The sequence below is a fragment of the Labeo rohita genome, chromosome 8 (assembly GCF_022985175.1).
Source record: "Labeo rohita strain BAU-BD-2019 chromosome 8, IGBB_LRoh.1.0, whole genome shotgun sequence".
Lineage (NCBI taxonomy): Eukaryota > Metazoa > Chordata > Actinopteri > Cypriniformes > Cyprinidae > Labeo > Labeo rohita.
In genome coordinates this window covers 1,190,342-1,218,331 of record NC_066876.1, presented here as the reverse complement: position 1 = coordinate 1,218,331, position 27,990 = coordinate 1,190,342, and the positions used below count along the sequence as shown (strand labels likewise).

Sequence of the window (27,990 nt, the reverse complement as noted above, 5' to 3'; positions counted from 1 at the left end):
TGTTTCAGTGTATACCTGTAGTAGGCTTGATGTAACGTCATGTTGTGTGATGAAAGTAATAATGACTCTTCAATACAATCAGGAAAAAATAAAAGAGGATTTTAAAAAAACACCTGAATCAAACTTGTCCTTTTCACTACTATGACAGATACATGGATAACAGAATTTTTTTTATCTGCTAACCTAAGTGCCACAAAAAAAAACCCCAAAAAAAACCCTGCGACTCTGAGAAATGCAGGTATGGTCAAATGCAAGTATTGTCAATACTTTGAATGAAATACATTGTAATGTTAATAAAATAAGTCATCATTTTAGTGATTTTGTTGACTATATCCACATTTCCAAGCTGCTTCAACCCAGATATTTACATTTGGTGGGGGTGGTACCAAATTTCAAAGCATTTTAAGATATAAGCTAATGAAATGTTTGGGTGTGGCACATTTTGTCCAACCGTGAAATAATGGATGGTTGATCATTATGAAATTTGGTAAATGCATTTAAAGTGACTATGAAGCTATATACCTTTTAATTATTATTATTATTTTTTTTTAACTATCTAACTATCTACCTGAGATGGCACTATAATAAGCATTTGTTTATCAAAATATATTACAGATATCACAAATGCATTTTCTAATTAGTCACATGGTAGTTGCAAATATCCCAAATGATCATTTTGATAACTTTAAACTGTAACCCAGAAAAATACAGTTGTATATATGTTTACCATATAATGAAAATGACTGCCCAGTGCTCCACACTATTCTGGGTGTGCTGCTGGGTTAAAACAAAGACTACAAAACAAAAGTAATTTGGTTAAAATGCAGAGAACAAATTCTGAGTATGGGTTAACATACTTGGCCTTCACGTCACTTCATGTGTGTTTTTTTTTATTTATTTTAGTTGTTTTAACAGTTGTGGTAATTAATTTTTGTCAAATGTGCTTTTATGTCAGATCAGGATTGAATCCACCCCCTGCACACTTGAGAAAAATGACAGTACCAGACATCATGACTCACAGTCTTAGGAGGGAGTGTCAGAAGATGAGGCTCTGATAGACAGGCCATGTGAAAGTCATTTGAATTTGGACCTCATCTTCTGGTACCCCTTCTTAAGACTGTGCAGACTGACACTGGAAATCATAGACAGCTCACCTACATGCATGCATTGCATTAAGTCAGGCGCCAATCGGTTGGCCTGCACAAAGTGGGACACACCTGGACACTTCCTTCTTCCCTCTTTACCAGGGGTCACCACACTCTGTCATGGAGGGCCGGTGTCCTGCAGAGTTTAGCTCCAACCCTAATCAAACACACCTGAACCAGCTAATCAAGGTCTTACTAGGTGTACTTGAAACTTCGAGACAGGTGTGTTAAGGCAAGTTGGAGCTAAACTCTGCCCTCCAGGATCAAGTTCGGTGACCCCTGCTCTTTACTATCACATTTCTGTGATTTACATGCTTCAATTCACGCCATATCGCCATATTACCGTAATTTCGAGATGACAACATGTGACGTTCTACTCGGAGCTGTTCACGTCCTCAGACGTCCTCAAAATGGAATCTGGTAATATGGCGTGAACGCACCTTTTGTTTATGTTATAGACCATTTCGTCAGATGTAAACATGCTGGTCCCGATACACTTCCTGTTTCTTTTTTTTTAACTTTACACAAACATCACAAAAAAATACAACCAACATAACATTTGACTGGATGAAAATGTTACATTAGCACCTTTAAGGTGTATTTGTATATGTTAAATAAAAAAAAAAAAAAAAAAAAAAAAAAAAAAAACAGGAAGTGCTCCTGGACCAGTGTTGTTTACATCTAGCGAAATGGTCTATAGGTGCGTTCACGTCATATCGGAATTCCCGTAATTACGAGATTCCATCTTGTAAAAAGCGTTCACGTCCTCGTAGAACTCGTAATTACAACTTGTGAAGTTGTACCACCGGACCAACGTAGGGTCTGTTTAGGCGTTGATAGTGTTGCCATAGAAAAGCATAATTCCGAGTCTGAGGACGTGAACAACTCCGAGTAGAACGTCACAGGTTGTCATGATGTCATCTAGAAATTACGGTAATTACGATAGAGCGCGAACGCAGCAGGAGTGCCTAATGTGATGTAAATAACTCACACGTCATCGCATCTGACCAATGAGAGGGAACTACAGTTGGCTTGTGCTCCGCCCCCTCAGCTCCATGTTTAATCTTAGGATTCCAGTTCGCAGACTCGTTTCACACTGCGCTGTCATGGGCTCAAAGGTACAGTCAAATGACTGAAATATAATTTAGAACAAAATCCTTTCATATCTATTTCAGGTTTTACACTGCAGCAGAACGCAGACTGTTCATTCTCAAAAGCGGAAAACCAGTGCAGTGTTAGTCTGACAACTTCCGCGTCACATGCTGAGAGCAGATGACAGTTTAAACATGTACATGTTCTGGCTGTAATTTCTATATTCAGTGCGTGTTCTCGTGTCTGGTTGTATGTCTAATGCATGTTATTATGTCGTGTCCACATGTTGTGTTTAAGGTGCTCCGGGAGCCGGCGGAGATCGCTCAGTTGTACCGGGATCAGTGTCGATTCCCGGCGTTGTGTCGCGCTGATGTGGGACCAGTGATCACGTCACGATACGGCGGACAATACTGCAACATATATACAGGTTATACACCGTGAAACGCCAAACGAACTGTAGAAAAACACAGAGAGTCATATGTCATATATGGTTTCGAACGCGCAGATTTAAACAGTCCACCATCATTTAAACACCTACATGGGTCTTCGCTTTCAGTTATTGCAGTTAAGAGAAGGCCCGTTTTCTTACAGTGCAAGATGAATCGATTATTACACTAAGTTTAAGACGAATATTCTTTGAGTTGAAGGTAAACATGTTATCCATGGTTACGTTGTGAACATACAAAAATTCTTCAGGAGACACAGGACATGTGTTTACACTCAAGGGTTTTTGGTTTAATACATAATGCAAAAAATAAATAATAATCCGTATTTTGAGATACACAATTTACTCCACTTTCCACATCTTACTACTTTAGCTAAATTTGAAGTGGACAGACTGAAGTGACCCAGTGAGTGGTGCAGATATGTGACCCCGGACCACAAAATCAGTCATAAGGGTAAATTTTTCAAAATTGAGATTAATACACCATGTGAAAGCTGAAAAATAATTGATGTATGGTTTGTTAGGATAGGACAATATTTGGCCGAGATACAACTATTTGACTATATTGAATCTGAGGGTGCAAAAAAATGTAAATACTGAGAAAATCACCTTTAAAGTAGTCCAAATGAAGTTCTTAGCAATGCATATCACTAATCAAAAATTACATTTTTTATATATTTAAAGTAGGAAATTTACAAAACATTTTCATGGAACATGATCTTTACTTAATTTCCTTGATTTCTGGCATAAAATAAAAATATTTTTTTATTTTTGGCTATTGCTACAAATATACCCCAGCGACGTAAGACTGGTTTTGTGGTCCAGGGTCACATATATGATTGAGTTTAATGCTTGTTTCCATTTTGTGATGCCCTTATGCACCAGTGATACACAAATCAAACAGACGTCTTGTTTGGACTTAGTTGAAGTGTTATTTATGTTACATGCAACCAACCTTTGTAGGTTTTATGCTGCACAGTCATTTTCTTTTCCATCTCTTCAGCCATTTTAAAGTGGTTTATTTGTTGCCTGATGTATTTTATAAAGCTTTGTTTGTCTTGCAAACATGTTGTGTGGAGCATACTGATATTAAAATACCAGCATAGAACATGTTTTGAATACATATTGTTTTAAAGCAACTTTACAAAAATTCATAATGCTAATGTTTGTAATAGCTTAGCCTTATAGTTCACATCGAGTAGTGAAAACTATAAAGCTATAGACTTGTAAGACAGAGTTTTTTTTGTTTCAAACAAATGTTATAAATAATCTCTAACACAAGACTTTGTCTTTCAGAGTGGACTCAGCGGGATTTGGAGAGGAATGAAAATGTGAAGTTTTGTCGTCAGTACATCGTGTTTCATGATGACGAATCGGTGGTCTACTCTGGACCCTCAGGAAACTGCACAGAAATCAAAGGAGAGTATGTATACTTTTTACTCATATGTGATCAAGGAAAGCTATTTACAGGCATACTTCACCCAAACTTAGCAGTTCTGTCGGCATTTACTTACCATCATGTCATTCTAAACCTGTATGATGACTTTTCTTTTGCGAAACGCAAAGCAAGGTACTTTCATTTTAAGAAAGAAGTAACAAAGTGCAAGCCCTGATACATCACACTGACTGTCCTGTGGCTCTGTGTGTTTAGGCTGCTCAGTGTGGATTCTCCGTCTGGTGACATGAAGGCTGTGCTGAGAGAGAGCACCATTAAAGGAGAAGACAAGCAGTTCCTTGAGGTCGGATTGTTTACACAAATAATTTATTTACCTACAATATGACTAAACTTTTAGACTTTACCTGACACTTTGGTAGTGTGTAATGCCAGCTGGGCAAATAGCTATACAACTGAATAAATATGCGATGCGTAGTATTTTAGAATGTGTTCTGGATCGTATGCATAAAACTGCAAAAATAACTCTTTTGACACTGTTTGTTTGTTGCTGCCTGATGTTTATTAGTTTTGTGAATAAGAAATATTCACACGACTTATGATATATTTTGGTTGTATCATTAAAATGCAGGGTATGTGCATCAGTCCAAATTCCAATGTCATAATTCCAACACATTTTTTTTTCTTGTGAATAGTGTGTGGTTCTCTATGCACACCGTCCTGCAACTGTTAAGTCAATTAGGATACCTCTCCTCTAGTTAAGGAGCTGAGGTTAAATCAACACTTCATGAATCACACAAGTGTAGGAATAGGAGTCAAATGATGTCATTCTTAACATTTTGACACATTAAGACTAAAATGGTTTTCTGAGCTGCTATGTACATATAGCCCCAGATTTTAAAAGTTGTGTAGTGCAAGCCACTCTCAGCTGGCTGACCAGAATCGGGTATTTAATGGTTACCATGCTTAGTGTGTAAAAAAAAAAAAGGTCCATTTCCCACCTGTACATAAGTATTTAGATTCCTTGTTGTGACTTTTCATGTTGAGCTTGTGTTGGCTGTAATTTACCTATGACAAACTCAAGTCTCCACAGATGTTTACAGTAATCCAGATACATTTGAAAAAAGGTGTTTTCATTTCAAAACACTCTCTGTCCACACTAGTGTTTTCAAAAAGTTTCTCGGCCACACTGAAACATTGGAAAACCACAAAAACATATTACTGTGCATGCTTAAAATGTAATAAAACCTCACTGAGATGATACAGACCAGAAGTAATAAAGTTCTCAAACTGTTCCTCTGGCACAGTAATTTTAGCATTTACCAAAATATCTGCTTACCTATTAGTGCATCCTGGTCGGACTCAATCGGTACGGTCTAATATGTAATTGCCCCCATTTTTTGCCACAGGACAACAGTCATCTTAGCAGGAATGTAATAGATTGTACAAAGCAATATATCTACAGCAGCACTCTGAAATTTAACTGCACTTAAAGGAGAAGTCCACTTCCAAAACAAAGATTCACATATAATGTACTCACCCCATTGTCATCCAAGATGTTCATGTCTTTCTGTCTTCGGTCGTAAAGAAATAATGTTTTTTGAGGAAAACATTTCAGCATTTTTCTCCATATAATGGACTGATATGGTGCTCCGATTTTGAACTTCCAAAATGCAGTTTAAGTGGGGCTTCAAACGATCACAAATGCGGTTGGGAGAAGGGTCTTTTCTAGCGAAACGATTGGTTATTTTCATAAACAAAATACAATTTAAACAATTTTTATTCTCAAACGCTCATCTTGCCTTGCTTTCATTGAACTCTGTGTATTCTGACTCAAGACAGTTAGGGTATGTCGAAAAACTCATCATCTCAAAATCATCCTACATCGCTGCAGAAGTACCAACCCAGTCTATGCAAAATAAACATGCAGAAGATCCAACCCCCTTAACAAAAAAGGTAAAACAGCGATATAGTATAACTTTGAATTTGAGGGAGAACAAACTGCATTTGGGATCGTTTGAAGCCGTATTTAAACTGCATTTTGGAAGTTGGAAATGGGTGCACCATATCATTCCATCAGATGGAGAAAAATGCTGAAATGTTTTCCTCAAAAAACATAATTTCTTTACGACTGAAGAAAGAAAGACATGAACATCTTGGATGACAATGAGGTGAGTACATTATATGTGAATCTTTGTTTTGGAAGTGGACTTCTCCTTTAACAGATATAGATTAAAATTGCATCGCCCTTTTCAAATATCTGCGATTTCACATTCCACATTTCAAAACAAAAACAATGTTTTTTTTTTTTTTTTTTCCACTTGGGATAGCCTCTCTAAAAAGCTCTGTTTTCACAGAACAAAAACGCTGTCTCAGTGTGGATAAAAGGCCAAAATGTAGAGTAAAGACAAGTTTTTACATGTGTTGGGATTAGTGTAGATGTTGGACCTCGAGTGGACCTTATTAAATTATCTGTGTTGCACCTCAGATTAACAGTCCGATCACAAGTGTTCTTCTTCTTCAGTTTGACTCTACATTAGGGGTCTCCAGTCATGCTCCTGTAGGGCCACTATCCTGCAGAGTTCAGAGTCCAACTTAAAACAAACCCACCCGAATCAAGATCATCAAGGTCTTCAGGATTACTAACTAGAAATGTCCAGGAGAGTCTGTAGAGGCAGGAAGGACCAAAACACTGCAGTACAGTAGCCCTCCAGGAGCAGGATTGGACACCCCAGCTGTACAGCAGTGCTTCTCAAACCTGTCCTGAGGACTCCCAATCACCACACATTTTATATGTTTCCCTCATCAGTCACACTCAGTTCAAGTCTTTCAATCTCTAAGTAGCTGTTGTGTTAGATGAGACATCCAAAATGTGCAGTGGTGGGGGTTCTCCAAGGCAGGTTTGAGAAGCACTGCTCTACAGGATCTGAAAAGAAAGAACTTTCCAGTGATTGTCTTTTAGCAGTTTGCTCTCTTTCTCTCTGTCTAGATCTGGCACAAGAACAGGAAACTGAAGTGTCTTAATCTGACGACTCTCAACAAACATGGCAAAGTGTATGAAGATGGTAAGAGGAAAACATTCACACCCTGCTCACACCAAAAATAGCATATCAGGGTTCTAGACTAACTACTGTAAAGGGTCACATTGTACAGCAGGAGGGCAGCAAATAGTGGCGCAATCTCAAAAGTGCAGCACAGCAGTGTACAGAAAGGCTTTCCTCTGAACTGTATCACAAAAGGCTTCAATACTCAAAGCTTTAACAGCACTGTCTGTGTTGTGGCCATATGGTGGTCAAAGAATCAATAGCACCTACTGTACCACATGGCTTTGTCCCATTACAGCTGCTTACTTCACATGTTATTCTGCAGCTGAACAGTGCTGATCAGTCATATGGTTCTCAGCCGAATAAAGCTTTGGATGTCATAGATTACACACTTAAGCGGAAATGTGTTATGCTCTGATATGCTCTGCTTCAGTGTTTTTGTTAAACGTAACATCAATACATCTCAGTCCATTTTGAACATTCGAATTTGACAGGCTTTCTCATGCACTACTCTAATTTATTCATGTGGAGCCACACGATTACAATTACCGATAAGGACATGTGGAGTTTGATACATTATGTGGAAAGTCGAACAATGAGAAACAAAACATGAATTTTTAAATAGCTGATTGCCTCTAGCTTCTTTGCTGTTGTTAGTTGATGGCAGGTAACATAAAAGGCTGTTTTATACTGTTTTATACGTCTGTGGCAGCTGTAATACTTTTTTTTCCTTGTCACTTGTTTCAGTTTTTCAAATAAATTTTCAAATAAATTTCTGATTATTTTATCTTACAAAATTCTTACAAAAATTGGCACAATACACTGCTGAACCCATCCACATAAAAAATGACTGGAGATTTTTGATTTTTCCATACAACTGACATAAACATCAATGTAGACTCTAAACAGGAAGTGAGGCTTTATCTGGACCATGCTTTGTCTGCCAGTTTCATTAAAAAAGGCCAATGTTTGGCTCCATAATTTTGCTGAATGTGCCTACAGTGCCACCAACAGGTTAAGCAACTTGAAAGCTGATACTTTTGCATAACTTGTTCTAGAATCATACTCTTGTGTGGTAATGTAACTGTATTCAGTGTCCTCGTTTTCTCACACTAAGTCATCATTATCCGCCGAAGTTCAATTCCAGTGCTCAAGAACACAAGTGCAGAGGACACGTGAAAGTGCCCGGATGTGTTCTTGAAATCGAGGATGCATCGAATGCAGACTTGAGAGAATCAAACCGTTAGAAATCCCAGAAGACGCTGCAGGTGGATGACGTACAGAGCCTCTAAGCTTCAGACTTCTCATTTTCGCTTGAGAGATTACCGCCGCAAGCTCGCAAATACGTGACGGCTTGTAAAAGTAAACATTTCTTGTTTTGTTTTGCATTATTTTAATGAAGTGAGAAAGCCTGTTGTACTTTTTAGTGGTATATTAGAAAGAATATGTAACATTATACATAGCCTAATCATTTTCACAAATACATATGGTAAAAAGCTATGAAATAATAGGAAAATATTGTCTATAATAAAATGAAATAAATGTTTTTTAAACGTTATGGCATTTGTTTGTGATTTTATTGTGCATTGCGTACCGCTGTCTCGCTTCTTATAATCTTCTGGGACTGTCAGTTAAGCAGCAAGAACACAGCACATCTCAGATCTCATAAAGACGCGTCCTTCCGAGTTTGTTCTTTCAAGGAAGCCTGGCAAGACTCCACGAGAGCGCAAGTGCATTCTTTGCAATCTTGAAATTGAGAAACAGTCTGACAGTCTTATTCTGCTGCTGTGTGAATGTGGCCTTCAATAATATATAGACTTGCATATCGGAGGAAGACAAGAGACAGTCTGTGAAATGTCACATAGTGACCAGGATCAGAAGCAGACAGAGTCTGATCGTCTTGATAATCAGAGCTTGTGTGTTCTCTGTTCTCAGATCAGTTTGGCTGTTTGGTCTGGTCTCATTCAGAGACTCACCTCCTATATGTTGCCGAGAAGAAACGACCCAAGACTGAGTCATATTTTCAGGTCACAAACGCAGATTATTACACAAAACACACATGCTAATGATTTATTCTATGAACGTGTTCTTCATCTGACCTCATGTTCCATTAAACTGTAGGGGCCTGAGACGGGTTTGCTCGCTGATGAAGAGGAGACCATCAAGACAGACAAGAAGGAGGAAACAGTCCTGGTACATGTTTGTTTTCACTTTAGTTTGGGTAATAATTTCAGTTCGATTTGTGTTGGGAATGACTGTGTGTGTTTTTGTGTCTGTGACAGGGGCAGCAGTTTGAGTATTATGAAGACTGGGGCGAAGCACTTGTGAATAAAAGCAGCCCAGTGCTCTGTGTGCTGGACATCGAAGGCAGTAACATCACTGTGCTGGAAGGAATACCCACTAACATCTCCCCAGGACAGGTATGCTCTCTGTGTTTGTGTTTGGAACATTTGTTTTAAATAAGGTGGCACAGTATCATTTTGGTGAAAATGATATTGTGGTTATTTTGACATTTTATATTGATTTCACCTGTAAACATCTGTAAACGTTGATATTAAGGCTAAAAGGACAACAAAATCATAGTCACACTGAAGCAGCAGCACTCGTGTTCAGCAGGATGCGTATAAACCGTAAACTGTGTCCAAGTTAAGTCTGCCACCTGCTTGTCCACCACCTGCTGCCAATATAAGAAGGATAGGATAGTCCACTTTTTTACTTTTTAGAACATTTTACAGTGCAGTATTTGAGTTTGGTAAATCATGGTAAATCCCTCTCTGAGTTTCATTTAATAATTAATCTAATTTAAAGCAGCACTGGTATAGACTCACAATATGTCTAATCTAACAGTTACGAATGCTTGGAATTGACCCATGAGTCCCAGAGCTGAGGTTAAAATGAAGCACATTATTCTAAATACAGGATGAGCATTCATTTTTTCTCTGAAAAGGACAGATAAAAGCGGATAAAAATGAAAACGGACCCTTTATTGTAAGCTTAAAGTTCCTATTAAAAATATCAATGCAAGATGAATAACACAAACCCCAACTCTTGTCCACAGGCATTCTGGTCACCCAGTGACACAGGGCTTGTGTTTGTGGGTTGGTGGCACGAGCCATTCAGACTGGGGCTCAAATACTGTGCCAACAGAAGGTAAGTAATGGGAAATATCTGTCTGATGGAAAAAAAAAACAACTTCAAACCAAATCAAATTTTTCTGTTTTAAGACTGGAATGATTGTCTGCATGCTAACAGCAATGCCATTTCTGCAGGTCATCTCTGTTTTATGTGGATCTGGCTAGTGGTAAATGTGGTAAGATGTGTGTTTTTATGCATTTTTCCATCTCAAAGACATTCTGTATAGAAAATAGGGCTGTGTATTACCAAGAATCTGGCGATACAATACGCATCACGATAAAGGGGTTACGATACGATATGTTGCGATACGTTGCGATATTGTAAAAAAGGCGATGTATTGGGATATTTCTTATTTTATGAATAGGACATCATTTTAGGAAAACTGTAATTAAGAACACACCAACATATGCAAACCATTCAGTGTTATTGAATCACTTTTTGTGCAGTACGAGTAAAGGGGGAAAATAAAGTGCTTGCAAGATTCTTTAGTTATTAAATTGATGAAATGTAAGCTTTTATAAAAAAAAAAAACATATATATTTTAAGACCCTGCTTTACAATTTAAATTTACAGTTGTAACCATGTCAGATCATTTTGATCTGAACTTAAGAGATACATCTGCTTAATATCAATAAAAAATATAGTGCTTACAGGATTCATAAAGAAAACAAAAGAATTGTAAACCAATAATATAAATACAGATATTAGACACTCTAAGAACCTTTCTGTTCTGAGAACAAATCCAAGTTTTGGATTTTGAAAGATTTTTAGTTTGTAATTATGTAATTACGCGTGGAATTGCCGAGCACCGCCTCAACTGCACAAAACAGCCCCACCACGAGAGAAAGCAGCAGGTGGCAGCGTTTCCGCTGCTTGCTGCGTCGTGGAGCAAACTATACCTCAAAAGCCGAAATGACGGCACACTTTACACTGAGGCGGGAGCAGGAACTATTCTTTCATCCTCCATTAATGCTAACATTAGCGGCGTGCCCTTATGCTAGTATTTCCTGTCACCGTTTAAGTTCAGAGATAAGAAAACTGCAATCTAGCGGTCAGGATATAAGCTCAAAACAAAGCAACTGTCATGAATCTTGTATGATTTTTTTTTTTCTTTAAATATTCCGTTTTTGAGAATCGATACAGTATTATCGATACACACGTGTATCAATAATTTCATACACCCCTAATAGAAAATGCTGCTGTGTAATTTTTTTATGTGACAAAAGAGAAATACACTGTGCCTTTGTGGCACATAGTTTTATTATGGCCTGTGAGTCCTTTTCAGTGTTCGTTTTCATTGTAGTCACTTTCATATGGTTTGCTAGGCTCTGTAGCATGGATATTTCAAATTTTGCTTCCCAGGATATATGTGCAAAGCTGAATGGATTTTAGTTTTACTACTGTATTATTTTCTTGTTGCCAGTAGATGTTTATTTATGCAATTCATTAGAAAACCTGGATGAAATGGTGCTGTGCTCCAGTTATTTGCATGTTGAGACTCACACCTTAGGGACAGAGCTTAAACACCAGCTGTCAGTGAGTTACTATGATTCTCTATGGGTTTCAGAGATTGTCACTCCAGGTGCCAGCAAATGGTGCAGCGTCTTGTTAAGCTCAGAATTTTAGAATTACATGATTCTATCAGAACCTCTTAAAAGCAAATGTTTTTTGTTTTCATAAATGTGTTTGTTTTTTGTTTTTTTTTCTTTCACTTGAATTTTATCTATGCTCTCACCTCAGAACAGTTATCATCTAACTCCAGTGCTGTCTGCTCTCCTCGGCTAAGTCCTGACCACTGCCGTATTGTTTATCTGGAGTGTGGCATCTTCGGTCCACACCTGCAGTGCAGCCGTCTTTGCATGGTATGTATTTTTTGTGTGGCCAATTCTTATAGGTGGCAAGTTTAGATTTCATTTACTTAATATTTTAATAACCAGAATGTTTCATGTTTAAAACATATTTTCTCACCATTCATTATTTAAACAGACCTTATTATGATTTTGGTCTCATTACCCCCTCACTATATTAGAAATAGTCAATGAGTGCACAAATTGGCCATTTCAAAAGCAACTTTAGTTGGAGGTGCAGTTAGTATTTATAGTCTAAGTGATTTGACACTAATCAAAGTAATCAAATGTAAGTAACTTAAATTTGTGTTAGGGATGCGTGGTATACCAGTACTGGAAAAATAGCGTATTGATTATATTTCAAACGGTACGTTATCATAATTTTGCTTAATTCGGTATTTCATACGCTGCTGTTGTGAAGTGCACCTGTAGGTGGCAGTGCTTCCCAAATTGTTGCACAGCCGGTAAATGTGACAACAGAACATGATGTATTAAACAGATGAACCTCTATCAATGCGTCCAAAATGAATAAATAAAGAGAACAGCAGAAGTGAAATATGCCATTACTTTGCATACAAAACAGATGATAAAGGTGAACTAACTGATCTTACTGCACCTGTATGCAAGCGTTGCTATAATTAATTGGGTGCCACAGGAGGCAACACATGAAATTTTGCGATTTGTCGCTTGCTCATTCTGATCTTTTTGGAGAATTAAGAGATCGACAAGTAAATGGATTATTCATCATTCATAAATTCAGATTTAATTTTTAATTTTATTCACAACTGATCAATGCACATACATAAGATGTGATACAGTAACAACGAAAGCTCAGACGTGCGTGTGTGACACCATAGAATCAGTGAAGTTTTGGTCATGTAATACACTGCCCTCCAAAAGTTTGAAAACACCCCTGGCTAAGTGTGGTTTTGGACGATATCAGCATGAATCCTTATCATTTTTTGGTGCAAATACATTAAAGTAAGTTGACATTATCATTGAAGAGCAGCAATAATAATTTTCATTTTGATTACATAATAATGGCAATGCATACATGTCAAAGTCAGACATCCCCCTTTGCCAGGTGTGATGCCTGGTTACTGGGTTAAACTTGGCCCAGGTTTTTAAAGGATTTTTGGGCCAACACACCTTAATAGCTTCAACAATTGATTGACAAATAATTGTTTAGAATACAATGAATTTAGGCCCAGATTATGCAGAGCTGTAATAGCTGCTATATTAATTTTAGTATCAAAGATATGAAGGAAACAACGAGAGAGTGAGATTTGTAATTAATGCTATTTCTTTGGCTATCTGAGTCTGAAATCTGATTTTGAATATTACTTTGACTGTTAGAATAACACTTTAAAATAAAGCAACATTTGCCTGTAGGTTTTTGTTACAGTTTGATATAAAAATAAAATCTTATTTTATTAATATTATTATTATTTTATTATTATTTAGTACAATCATTTTATTTCAATTCACTTACCTTTTGAGGCTGGTTATTTGTCACCTATGTTATCGATTTAGTGTCGATACCGAGGTATTACATTCTGGTACTGTACCGAAGCCAGAATTATGGTATCGAGCCATCCCTAATCTGTGTATTGTTGTGGTTTGGTTGCAGTATGACTGGTACACCAAGCAGACAAGTGTTGTGGTTGATGTGGTGCAGAGACCCAGAGAAGGTATGTGCATAAAGTCATGCTATTTTTTTATTTATTTATTGGATAGTAAAGAAATTATAAAAGTGTAATTCAGATACATATCTCTGACCTGTTTCATTTATTTCTATGTTCATCAAATGTGTGTGTGTGTGTGTGTGTGTGTCTGTGTGTGTCAGATGGTTTTACTGGGATCTACAGCTCAATGCTTTCTCCCCGCTGCTGGTCAGCTGATAGTCAGCGCGTGCTTATTTCCTGTCCCCAGAGATGCCGTAAGGTACTGAAACACCTCTCTCATACTAGAGCTGCATTTATAATCATGGTTTCCATTGACACACAGCTGGGCAGAATTGAGAACATGTGATGTATACTTTTTTACAACAGTTCTTTCTAGTCCTCGAATCTGATTGGCTAATAAGAGTACAATATTAAGAGTCCAACAGCCGTTTTACTGTTTGTAATTGTATCACTCTGCACTTTTCACAAATTCTCTACATACAGGTGCATCTCAAAAAATTTGAATATTGTGAAAAAGTTAATTTTCAACATTTCAAAAGTTTTTTTTTTGTTTTAATTCTGATGATTAGAGTGTACAGCTTATGAAAACCAAAAATCCAGTATCTCAAAATATTAGAGTATTTACATTTGAGTTTCATTAAATGTCCTTCCCTACAGTATAAATTCCGGGCATCTCTTGTTCTTTGAAACCGCACTAATGGGGAAGACTGATGACATGGCAGTGGTCCAGGAGACAATCACTGACACCATTACTAAGGTCACTAAGGTCATTACTGAATGGGGTGGCTGTTTACAGAGTGCTGTTTTAAAGAATATTAAATGCAAAGTTGACTGGAAGGAAGAAATTGGGTAGGAAAAGCAACAGTGATGACTGCAAGCAAAGCCAATTTAACACTTGGGAGAGATTCACAAGGAGTACAATAAAGCTGGAATCAGTGCATCAAGAGTCACCACGCTCAGACGTCTTCAGGAAAAGGGCTGCCAAGCCACTTCTGAAACAGAAGCAACGTCAGAAGCATCTTACCTGGACTAAGAAGAAAATGAACTGGACTGTTGCTCAGTGGTCCAAAGTCCTCTTTTCAGATAAAAGTAAATTTTGCATTTCATGTTGAAATCATGATCCCAGAGTCTGGAGGAAGACTGGAGAGGCAAAGAATCCAAGCTGCTTGAAGTCCAGTGTGACGTTTCTGAAGTCAGTGATGATTTGGGGTGTTGTGACGTCTGCTGGTGTTGGTCCACTGTGTTTTATCAAGTCCAAAGTCAATTCAGCCGTCTACCAGAAGCACTTTACTTTAGAGGCAGCCGTGGTCTAAAGGTTAGGGAGTCAAGCTTGTAACTGAAAGGTTGCGGGTTCAAGTCCCAGGTTTGGCAGGGATTGAAGGTGGGGGGAGTGAATAACCAGCGCTTTCTCCACTCTCAATACCTCAATACCACGACTGAGGAGCAAGGCACCGAATCCCCAAAAGCAATATGGCTGCCCTCTGCTCCGGGTGTGTGCTCACGGCGTGTGTGTGTGTGTGTTCACTACTGTGTGTGTGCACTTGGATGGGTTAAATGGGTCACCATACATGGCCACACGTCACGTCCTTTCCTTTCCATCTGCTGACAAGTTTTATGGAGATGCCGATTTCCTTTTCCAGCAGGACTTTAGCACCTGCCCACAGTGCAAAACCACTTTCAAGTGGTTTGCTGACCATGATATTACTGGCCAGCCAACATGCCTGACCTGAACCCCATATGGAATATATGGGATATTTTCAAGAGAAAGATGAGAAACAGTTGATCCAACCATATAAAGATGAGCTGAAGGTTCAATAGTGTAGTAGTAATAGTAATATTTTGAGATACTGGATTTTTGACTTTCATGAGCTATAAGCTATAATCATCAAAATTAAAACAAAAAACTTTTGAAATGTTTTACTTTACATGAAATGAATTTAGAATATATGAAAGTTTCATTGTACTTTATGTACAATGAATGACTCTTCTGAGGTAAATGTGATGTTATGTGACATTGTTCACAAGTTTTACCGATGCCTTTCTGCGGTTGAAACACTGATTGAGTGATTACATGTAACATGATTCATTTCAGTAAGTTGTTCTGTTTCTTTCAGCATCTGATGTTCATTCATGTTTATGTTTTGCTATACTAGTACCTAGTAGCATAGAAGACAAGATGATCCGTTCACGTGCAGCTTGAACTGAAGTGCAACAGTGAACACCACATTAAATAGTGTCAAAACTAAATTTATAGCTTCTATTTTGTGATAAATCTGACAGAATTTGAAAGCTAAAACATAGTTTTTTTTAATAGCAACAAATCACAAACTTTATTGCAATTATTTGGTGGCATGTGCACTGCAAATAATGAATGGACATAAAGTTGTAGGGTCCCTCTGAGCAAGATGCATTTTAAAGTTTCTTTATCCGTAATTCTAATAATATTTAACTGCATAATTACGTACAGAAATATATTTTGTGTTAGTTCATGTGCCTGAAAAGCAGTGTGGTAGCCTACGCCAATTGCTATATAATATTACTTATCCGGCCCAAAAAGACCTTAAACATTACAGTTCAGTCTGCAGTATGAAAATAAAATCCCCAGTAGTCATGCAGTAGTCATCTAATAGGGAATTCCCCTTCTGTTTCTATATCTGTTCATTGTACCTATTTTGGGATGTGAGTGTGTGTTTCTAGATCTGTATCTGAACTGACTTTGCTTTTGTAAATATGTTCTTGATTTCTTGAACAGTTAATCATTTTCTGTCACTCTTATATTACAGGATTTGTTGATTGTTGATACTTCAACTGGCGAAGTCACGTCTCTCACCTCCCGTATGTAGAGCGCGCTCTCTTCATCGTCTCATATAATACACTAGTGTACTGCACTGTACTATATGTCTGTAATCTGTCTGTACTTTGTGCTGCTGTAGAATCAGAGGAGGGAAGCTGGAGTTTGCTGAATATCCATAGAGATCTTATGGTGGTCAGCTGCTCTTCACCAAACTGCCCTCCAGACCTGGTATTCTCACACACATTCTCTGTACCTGTTTCGATACCACAGCAGATTTGCTGTTGAACATGTCGTTGACTTCTCCAGACTGTAAATCACGGAAAAACTGGGGCAAAAACCACGTAGAGTATTCCAGTGTTTATGCATGTGAGCATTTGAAATAAATAAATAAATAAATAAATAAATAAAAAGTAAAAATAAATAAATGTCAGTCAGTCTTGTGTTCCCCATTGTGTCAGTATTTCTCGTACTGCTGTTAAAATTGTACAATTTTATTGGTAACAATGCTTTTTTTTTTTTTTTTAAGCAACATTAGTTATTCCCTGCATGTTTTGGTTGTCAGGTAATAATAAAGGAATTCTAATTTAATGATCTGTTCTGCAGCGCGTTGGTTTTCTGCCAGCAAAGGGTTCTGAAAGCAAGATGGCATGGGTCACGCTGGAGGAGACTCCGCCTCAGGCGGATATCAGCTGGCAGATTTTAAACTTCAGCCCACCACCTGAGGAGAACAACAGCAAATACCGTAAGATCTGAGTGACAGTGCCTGTATGTGCTGATATGTAGTCCAACAGGACTGTGTTATTGCATTTCGGAAACTGTGTTGCAAGTTACTTTTCTTATGCCATATGAAATTGCTTCCAAATAAAGCTGAACAGTTGTCCCAACAAAACCTCCTTAGTGATGTTGGACTAAATATCAGCACTACTGAAGTGCTGTACATGTGGTCAAACTCAGGGTCCTGGAACCGTTGTGTTTGTTCTCATTTTGCACTTTACAGTGTATCTGTATGTTATAAAATGAGAACATCTGTCATTTTGCATGAAAAAAAATAACTTTTTGTTCTTCATTAGCTGGTTTGGACTTCAGTGCTATTCTATTGACACCAAAGGAAGTGACATCAGGAAGCAAACTACCTCTCATTGTCATGCCACACGGTCTGTTCTTTAGTATCCTTAATTACAATGTAAAAAAAATTATAAAACAAATACTTACGAGGTCAGCATCTTGTTTTGCTGATCTCTGTTTTCACTCTGTGTGTCTGTCAGGCGGCCCTCATTCGGTGCTGGTGTCAGAGTGGCTCTTGTCCACAGCAGTTCTGTGTAAGATGGGCTTCGGCGTCCTGCTTGGTGAGAAACAGTTACAGCTTTACTCAACACACCTCAATCTGTCCATCAGACACATTGTTTAGATTTTATATAGTCTCTCTATGACAAAACATTTCACTTGAAATTTATAATAATATATATTTTGTGTGGGGGAAAAACGCACAGACACACACACACTCCAATGCTGATATTTAATCTTTAGATGTTTTGGGTGTAGGACTAGTTTTGGAGCTTTGGTTCTGAAAATTGTTAGATATGAAAGGTTTCAGTTAGAACCTAATAGAGTTATTGTCCTTGGTGCAAATGGTCCTTAAGATTTATTTTACTCTATTTTAAATATGAAATGTGTATTAAACCTAATGAAATTGAAGTCATTTTTCCGTGACAATGATTTCCGCTCTCTAGCTCATATTGGCGAGTTAGTGAGAGAAGGAGTAGTAGTAGTGCCCAGTTTGTGTGTTATTTTAAAGGATTATGTTGCTTTAAGTCATATGGTCCTCATATGTGATACTTTATAGTGCTTTTGTTGTCAAAAGCCAAAGTGCATACAACACTCATGTTACTTGGTGGAAAAAAGTAAGTTTTATCGGTTTCGAATGACGTGGCTGAGTAAATGACTGAACATTCATTTTGGGACGAACTACCCATTTAAGACCAAGTACTAGGCTAATGTTAGGGTCAGAATCACTTGAATTAATCAGAAGTGATCATAGTGATTAGGGAACAACCCCCACCCCACCCCAGTCTGTATATCAGGTTTATCATGTGTCTTTCCTGTTGTAGTGAACTACAGAGGGTCACTTGGTTTTGGCCAGGATAACATCTACTCCTTACCAGGAAACATTGGTACACAGGATGTTAAAGATGTGCAGGTAAGCACTACTACTTACTGAGCTGTTACTTTCTCATCATCAGTGTATCCAAATACCTAAAATCTTTCAGAGCCTTTTAAATATTTACAAATACATGCTAAGATACTACTTGTGATGTTTGGAAGTACATTTATATTGGTTGTGGGATTTTTCATATTTGCAAAGATCTGAAAAGGCTCTTCTGGAATTTGTGGCGTATGTTTTGTGATTTATACTTTCAATGCAGTATACCTAATTCTAAATGTGCTGTTTGTTTACCTCTGAACAGTTCGCAGTAGACAGTGTTTTGAAGCATAGTCACTTTGACCAGCAGAAGATCGCTGTGATTGGAGGCTCTCATGGTGGATTCCTGGTTTGTCATCTGATTGGACAATATCCTGAGTTTTACAAAGCCTGTGTGGCAAGAAATCCTGTCACAAATCTGGCCTCCATGGTCGGCAGCACAGACATTCCCGACTGGTAATGTGACATTAACCTTCACATCTAGTGGATACAATACTGAATTACTGAATTACTGAATTCCAAATTTTGAAGACAGTTTCACAGATAAATAGTTTCAACCATGTTTCTGTTGAAGTGGTGATATTTCACATCACAAATCAAAGTGATGATTAATACTATAACACTGTATAAATACATAATTTAAATATAAATATATATAAATATTTTGCAATACATTTTTTTTGAGGGTACGCCCTAAAAATGTAATATTATGCAAAAAATGCTTTTTAAAATTCTAAATATAGAACTTCGCCTGTAGATGTTTGTGATGGCTGATGATTTTGGGTGTGTTTGTGTTCAGGTGTATGGTGGAAGCTGGATTTGAATATAACACAGACATTCATCTTGAACCTGCTATTCTCGAGCAGATGTTAAACAAGTCACCCATAAAACATGTCAGCAAGGTAAGTAGATGCTGTTCTGATGCATTATTTATTTGTTTATGCCTTTATTTTTACTGTCATAAGTGCTCAGCTTATAACATGCATGGTTGTGTTTGTTCCTCAGGTTAAAACTCCAGTACTTCTGACAGTGGGGGAAGATGACAAGCGTGTCCCCAGTAAGCAGGGTATTGAATACTACAGAGCCCTAAAGGCATTGAAGGTACCAACAAGGTAAGTACAATGACACTGCCACTGTATAGATGTGGTTTCTTCTGTGAAACATTTCTCTTCTCTTGGTCATTGGTTCATTAGTGTATTTGTGTGTCCACAGATTGTTGTGGTACCCAGGCAATAATCACTCTTTGTCCAAAGTTGACGCAGAATCGGATGGGTTCATGAATGCTGCTCTCTGGATTATCCAACATCTTTCTCTGTAGTATCACTTCCTCTACATAAATCATAACTAGCTTTTATTACACTTTATTAAAGCGATTTTAGCGTTTCTTTCATCAGCTTTGTCATTGTCATACGGAGGCATTAGCTTGGTGCTTTCCCTTCTGATCACAAAGGGAAACTGAGCCCAAAGCTGTGTCTCTGTGATATACTGATATGAAAAGCACTTGAAGTGGTTCAAAGGCCTAGTGTGTGATATATGAAGAAGTTAATGTATTATTTACTGAAATGGAATTTACTCTAAATGGCATCTGAAAAGACTTCTCACTGTTGTCAGTAATGGTTTTGATTTCAGTTACTGGCAAATTATATTTGTGCCAAAATGTTTATCGTGCTACACGTTCAGTGTAGCTACTTCATTTTCTGATGGTCCTCTGCTTTTTGTAATATGGTTACATTCTGGGATATGTACTAAATGACTTACTGCATTCTTTTCAATAAAATGTGACTTTCTGTAAGGCTTAAGCAAGTAACTTTCTTTCAAGCTGATTTCAAACTTGTGACAGGAAACCAGCAGGGCTGGAGGTTAAGACCATATAATTCAACATTACATTTTTGGTAACACTTTATTTTGATAGTCCACTTTAGACAATCTACTAACAGTAAGTAACTTTGCAACTGCATGTCAACTAGTCATTAGAGTATTAGTAGACTGTCTGCTTAATATCTTCTAACACTCTTATAAACGTATTCTACTAAACCTAACAGTCTGCTCTGAGAGTTAGCAGAAATGTAGTTGCAAATGAATGAGAATTAGTTGACATGTAGTTGCAAAGTTACTTATGGTTAGTAGAATGTCTAAAGTGGACTATCAAAATAAAGTGTAACCACATTTTTTAGTTCTAAAATGTGGTATTGACGTCTGTTCCATCAATATCAGTATCACACAGTGATTACTAGCAGAATCCTGTCTCTACAACTGAAATGCTGTGATCATACAATAAAAGGGGAAGCCAACAAACAAACAAATCCAATTCAGTGCGTCCAATTCAGAGAGAAAAAATATAGTTCGGGCTATAGCCCTGAGAGCCCAGTGTTATCCACTCAACTCAGTCTTTCATTTCATCCATTTTTCTCAGTAACTATTCTTTAACCAAGAATAGCTATTAGTACGTTTTATCACATCCAACCAATTCTGAACATCTGTTCCCCATCTCTGTGTGTGTGGGTGATTGACTTTCAGTTACTGCAGACTTTTCTTTCACTTCCATGAAATAGTGCACATTGTTAATATAAATACCTAGACCTGGCATTTGATTTAGTTTCATTGCTTTCCTTTGTGAATGTGAAAGATACATAGCATTGTGGACTGGAAATCTTTGGTAAGTGATATTCTGTGTTTTAAATATGTTTGAAATGATGGGGGAATGTAGCAAATTATTTACAGCATGACATATTCAATACTACGAAATCCTGTGTAATAAAATAAATATTAAAATATTGAGGTTATTTGCAGACTGTGCAATATAATGCTTAAACGTGTACATGATTTTATGATGTTATATACTTTTGACTAACTCTCCAGCCCATGTACTGTACCCTTTAGTTCTCAAAGGTTAGTGAATATAGCATATTAAAGTAAAGTAAATGCCATTTAACTTGCATAGCTATTTATTTGTTTGTTATCCTAAAGTTCTTGTTATTTTGTCTCTAGGCCATGTTTGGACAAATGGTGTATCTGGTTCTCATATTGAATCAGTTTCATCTTTTTGCAACTTTACATGCTGAGTTCTATCCATGTGAAATTCACACTACCAAGGACGGACACATAAATGTGGACTGTCGGCACAGACGTCTTGCCAACATCCCTAAATTCATATCCCTCTCGGTTATATCACTCAACTTAAATGAAAACCACATTCACCACATCAAAGGTGCTGCATTTTCTGGATTACCCAATCTCAGGCATCTCAGCTTGATGTGGAACTGCTTACCGGATCGTCTTAAGGAACAGAGATGGCCTTCTTGCAGCCTGAAAATTGACCCTGATGCATTTAGTGGACTTAAAAACCTGACTTCCCTCCAGTTAGCAGGGAACAGCCTGAAAACCATACCTCCTCTTCCAAAGCAGCTTGAGGTTCTGGGACTGGAATTTAATAATATCTTTAATATTGTCACACCTCTAGGTACACCACTACTAAAACAACTACTACTAAGCAAGAATTGCTTCTACGCCAACCCATGTTATCAGTCTTACTTTATTGACGCAAATGTGTTTCAAGATCTCCCTGAGCTTTTGAATCTTACGCTTAGTTACAACAACGTGACCACTGTTCCCCCACACCTTCCACTTTCGCTAGAAAGTCTAGACTTGGGGGAGAACAAGATCACGCATATCAATAAGGAGTCCTTTTTGAACATGAAACATCTGCGACACCTTAACCTAGGGTGGAATTGCCAAAGGTGTGACCATGCTTCCGAGCCCTGTTTCCCATGCCCAAACAACCAATCTCTGAATCTGCACCAGGATGCATTTTTGGATCAGAGGGACTCTCTAATTAGTCTAAGTCTGCGAGGCAATTCACTGCATATGCTTCCTCAGCATCTCTTCGCACGACTCCGCAAGCTCCAAGAGTTAGATCTGTCCGACAACTTTTTAGCCTACGCCATCCAGAACGGCACCTTTTATGAAGAACTCCAGAATGTTGTGTCCCTCAGTCTTCTTTATAACTATGAACCCCAGAAATCCTTTCCTGAATTGATTCTGTCACCGTCCATTGAGAAGATGGTGGCTCTGCGAGAGTTGTACATAAGTGGATTATTCTTCAAAGTACTGTCAAACCACAGCCTTGCACCTCTGGTCAAACTGCCAAGACTCGAGTCCCTGGAGCTACGCATGAACTTCATCTGCTCTGTTAGCATTGATGCTATAAGCCAGCTGAGAACATTAAGGAGGGTGGGCCTTTCCCAAAACATGCTTGCTTTTAGTTCATGCTTTTCAACCTGCAATTCTGAAGCCATACCACGCAGCTACCAAACCCTTGGAAAACGTGATGATGGACAGCTCAACTTGCAAGCTCAAAAAGTCCCCCTACTGAGCTCAGGGCTGAGCACTATGCAGGCCTCTGAAGAAGATTACTGTCCTTTTTATTATTCTATTTGGCATTTCAAAAAGCAGATCTGCTCGAAAAACCTGCTTTTTGACCTCTCTCAGAACAGCATCCCATGGCTGAATGCAAGTACTTTTAGAGGCATGGAAAAAGTGGTATGCATAGATCTGTCCTACAACTATATAAGTCAAACTTTAAATGGCCGGCAGTTTACACATCTAAGCAAATTAACCTACCTTAATATGGCTCACAATCGCATTGACCTGTACTCTGACAAGGCCTTCCAGGAGATAAGTGGCACGCTGAAAGCTCTCGACCTCAGCAACAACGAATTCCACTTTGTAATGAAGGGTATGGGACATAGCTTCACATTCCTTTCACACTTAACATCACTTACAGTACTGAGTCTAGCAAACAATCACATTGGTCTCAGAATCTCTAACATTCTTACAAGTACCTCTCTGAAGTATCTTGATTTCTCTGGAAATCGTTTGGACATAATGTGGGACTCTAGGCGTGACCAATACCTACATTTCTTTCAGGGTCTTACAAACCTTACGCAATTAGACGTTTCTGAAAATCAGCTCAGATCATTTCCCCCAGAGGTAATCGTAAACTTGCCTCCGAGCCTCCAGGTGCTCCGAGTGGACTCCAACATGCTGACCTATTTCCCTTGGGGCAACATCTCAGTTCTCAAACAGCTCTGCCACCTGAACCTTAGTTCAAACATGCTTTCGTTCCTACCTAGCATGCATTTTGAGCTCCGTCTCGTAAGCCTGGACCTAAGTCACAATCGACTAGTTGCAATCCCAAAGGCTTTCCTTAGTCAGGCAATAAACCTTAAAAACCTAATGCTTAACCACAACCAGCTGAAGATCCTTGATGTGCAGTCTCTTCCCTTGGCGTTCCATAAAGGTTACACTTTCTGTCCTGCTGGGCAGAATAAAAATAAGTCCTCCTGCAAACTCGTGCTGCATGCCAATCCTTTTACTTGTAGTTGTGTTATCTCTGGATTCGCCAGATTTCTCAGAGAAACCGATTTGGATATCCCACATCTCACCACAGAGGTTCACTGTGCTTATCCAGAGTCACTGGCTGGTGTGAACGTCCTCTCGATAGACCTTCACTCATGCCAGGAGATATTTGGGAGCGTTGCGTTCCTCTGTACTTTATTGTTGACTTTGGCAGCAACCAGCATTCCCCTTTTGAAGCATCTGTATGGTTGGGACCTGTGGTACTGCATACAGATTTTATGGACTGGACACAAGGGACACACTCCAGCCGATGGCGGCAACATGACAGACAACCAGTATGATGCGTTTGTGGTCTTTGATACGAGTAACAAGGCAGTCAGGGATTGGATCTACAAGGAGATGGTTGTGAGACTGGAGAACAGAGGGAGATGGCGCTTTCGACTTTGTCTAGAGGAACGCGACTGGTTGCCTGGAGTATCGTGCATAGAGAATCTCCACAAGGCTGTTTACAACAGCAGAAAGACTGTGTTTGTACTGACTAGCCCTAGTGGCTGTTCTCATGAAAGTGGGGTCATCCGACAGGCTTTCCTCCTCGTTCAGCAGCGCCTTTTAGATGAGAAAGTGGATGTTACAGTTCTTGTTTTGCTGGACGTTCTCTTCCCCAAATTCAAATACCTTCAGATGAGAAAACGGATCTGCAAAAAATCTGTTCTGTCCTGGCCCAATAACCCACGAGTGCAGCCACTCTTCTGGAACAACTTACGTGTTGCTCTTGTCTCTGATAATGTTAAAGCCTACAACAAGAATGTCACAGAGAGTTTCTTCTAAGGAGGCTGAAGTGTAATGAGAATGTTACATTTTATGCTGTTTCAGGTTTTTGTTTGTTAGTGAGAATGTATGATCTTAGTATGGGCCATTGGAAGTATTGAAAATATTCAAAGATGTTGAAATACAGAAATCTTAATGCTCTCTGGCAAACTCAGTGATTGACAATGATATGCTAGAAGGTAGAAACACAGCTAAAAGACAAAAAAAATATGGACTGTCAATTTGTGTACATACCAACTATGAACATCTAAACATCCGTTGTAGAAAAAGGGAAAATCGGGGAAATGACAATTGGCAGTAAATGTACAGTTTTTGTATGAGGAACTAATGCACCTGTTGGACCACATAGCACACATTCTTCAGAATTTTAAGCATTTGTACGCTTTCAGATTCATGCAATTACGTCAAAAAATAGCACTGCAGTTTCTAGAGCTTAGCAACTCAGTTACAAGAAAGCCTCTAAAAAATAAATAGTAATAGATGAATTAGAATTTTGTTGTTGTAATAATAGTTTAATATAGTTCCTTTCTTGAATCAAACTACATCTATATTTCAAGTTTGACATTAATGCTAATATACACATTGTCAAGGTTTATTATTGTTTAATTTGTTTAAGATTTTCAGTACTGTAAATCAGCAGCAATATTTGACGATGTGCCTTTGTTAAGGAGGATTCACAGTTTGTTCAGATGTCAGTAATATTTTGTAATATTTGTAATATGTGGTTGCGGAGCGTATTATTCCTTTACATGAATGGAAATGATTTAAAATCTTTTTGTGTAAATTATTTGGACCTTTATTTATTATATCTATTGTATTTCACTGTACAGATCACACATCAAAGCAACTTGTTGTTCTCTAAAGACAGTAAAGTCACAAAGGAACAAGCTCTGTTAATCTTAATGGACACCACTGTAAATCGAAGTTAAACATATCTTGTTGTTTCCTACTAGTGTGTCCTGAGTAGTGGTTGTTGCCAGGGGCTAAACTGGCCTGAAATGGCATTGTGTTATCCGCTATAGTGGACAGAAAAATACTTTTAACTTTTCAGTAATATTACATAGAGTATAAACTACCCTTAATGATAAATCTTGACTTTTATTAATTGAAAAATGTAAAGGTTATTATGTAGTGGTTACCAAAAATGTCAGCAGAGAAGTCACAAGACTGAAAATTTGTAAAAAAAAAAAATGTATTGTGATTGCTGGAATACTTTAACATCCCACATGATTAAGCATTTCCTTTAGCAAGGTAACAGGTGTGACTTTATGTGGCGCTGCACAGAACAGGTCTGCTAGAAATTTTGTCTGACTTGAGACAGAAAAAATGCAATTTCTTAAAAATACTAAACATTTTTTTCTGACTTATATTGTATCATGTTTATCAAAATAAAACTGATAACAAAATAAAACTGAACACCCCATTGTATTGGTATTTTAATTATATAGTCTTGTCTTGAAATTTCTTTTACTTACTTTCTTGTACATACAGACACTGTTTTAAGCAGCATGTAACCTATTCATTGAAGTGTTTATGGCACAGAGTTCTGTAATTTACTGTAATTAATCACACTTAACGTTTGTAATCTACCATACTTTGTCACACTGAATCTCTAAAACAATGTAGAAATAACAACCAAAAAACAGTATTTAATGTTTAAAAAAAAAAAAAAAAAAAAAAAAACATTTGTTATTGTTTAAGTGATGAGTATCAATGTTATAAGTAATTAGAGCAAGTATCTTTCGTATTGATACCGATACTGATACCTCTGTTCAATGGATTTTTTAAAAATAAAATGAGCTTTACAGTAATAGGCCTATTGTTGTTATTTATTAACAATTATATAACATTAAAATATAACTTTTAATTTAAGTCAGTTTAAAACAATTGTCACATAAACGGCTGTTTTTTGTTGTTTTTTTTTGTACATTCTTTTCTATAATAAATAATAAATCACTAAATCTTTAAAAAATGTGGTATATACAGTCATGTGAAAAAGTTAGGACATTTAGAAAATATAACCTCAGATGAACAACAACACATGACAAACTGCACAGTGCCATTATTTACTGCACAAAAATTAAGCCAAAATGGAAAAGCCATGTGTGACAAAGTTAGGACACCCTTACTGTTCACACTGGAATTAAGAGGGTAAATAACAGTCAAATACCTTTGATTAACTGATCATCAGCAAGTCTGAGCAGGTGTGTGTTAACACAATGCCAAGGAGGTAAGACATCAGGAATCATCTTAGAGAAACAACTGTTGGTGCCATCAATCTGAGAAGAGTAATACGGCCATTTCCAGACAATTTGACGTTTATTCACAAGGGGAAGACATTTAAAACAGATACCTCTCCTTCCAGGAGTGGACTTCCCAGACAATTCACCCCATGATCAGACCATGTAAAGCTCAAGAAGTACACCTCAGACTCTACAGGCCTCAGTTAACATCTTAAATGATAAAGTTATGAACTTTATCATTTTTTCTAATACCATTAGAAAAATATGGGACAAAAACAGCATGTTTGGAAGGCTTGGCAGAAGAAAGCCTCTTCTATCTTAAAAAAAAAAACCAAAAAAAAAAAAACAACAACATTGCAACACAGTTTAGGTCTGCAAAGTTGCATCTGAACAAAACACAAGTCTTCTAGATGAATGTCCTTTGAACAGACGAGACCGAAGTGGAGATGTTTGGCCATAATGCACAGTGAAAACCTAAAGAGCATATCAGCACAAACACCTCATACCAAAATGAATGCTTCAAGTTATTGCTGCTAAAATCTGCCTGTGGATCTACAGGCAGTTGAATTATAGGGTGTCCTAACTTTGTCACACATGGCCTTTCCCTCTTGGCTTTATTTTTGTTAAATAAATAATGACACTGTGTGATATGTCATGTGATATTTATCTGAGGATTTATTTTCCAAATTTTAAGACCTGCCAAGGACCTGAAACAGAAATCCATGAAGTTCAATAGGGTGTCCTAACTTTTTCACATGACTGTCTATATTTGGTAAATATA

At 37.7% G+C, this 27,990-nt stretch overlaps 2 protein-coding genes across 2 annotated transcripts; both read left to right on the top strand.

Annotated features, from left to right (window-relative positions):
* The first annotated feature begins 2,153 nt into the window (after window positions 1-2,153).
* On the top strand, window positions 2,154-20,579 carry apeh (acylaminoacyl-peptide hydrolase). Its single transcript, XM_051117770.1, has 23 exons — window positions 2,154-2,263; window positions 2,535-2,664; window positions 3,979-4,105; window positions 4,334-4,421; window positions 7,065-7,140; window positions 9,055-9,146; window positions 9,241-9,312; window positions 9,402-9,539; window positions 10,178-10,269; window positions 10,389-10,429; window positions 11,995-12,116; window positions 13,732-13,792; window positions 13,948-14,045; window positions 16,570-16,621; window positions 16,720-16,808; window positions 17,184-17,322; window positions 17,651-17,734; window positions 17,846-17,926; window positions 18,689-18,777; window positions 19,046-19,236; window positions 19,580-19,682; window positions 19,786-19,892; window positions 19,993-20,579. Exons 1-23 carry the CDS (start codon window positions 2,156-2,158, stop codon window positions 20,096-20,098), a joined length of 2,286 nt encoding a protein of 761 aa, XP_050973727.1. The 5' UTR covers window positions 2,154-2,155; the 3' UTR covers window positions 20,099-20,579.
* Window positions 20,580-21,395: 816 nt separating this feature from the next.
* On the top strand, window positions 21,396-26,269 carry tlr9 (toll-like receptor 9). Its single transcript, XM_051117757.1, has 2 exons — window positions 21,396-21,436; window positions 21,769-26,269. The coding sequence occupies exon 2, from the start codon at window positions 21,772-21,774 to the stop codon at window positions 24,964-24,966; it is 3,195 nt and encodes a 1,064-aa protein (XP_050973714.1). The 5' UTR covers window positions 21,396-21,436; window positions 21,769-21,771; the 3' UTR covers window positions 24,967-26,269.
* Window positions 26,270-27,990: the final 1,721 nt, after the last annotated feature.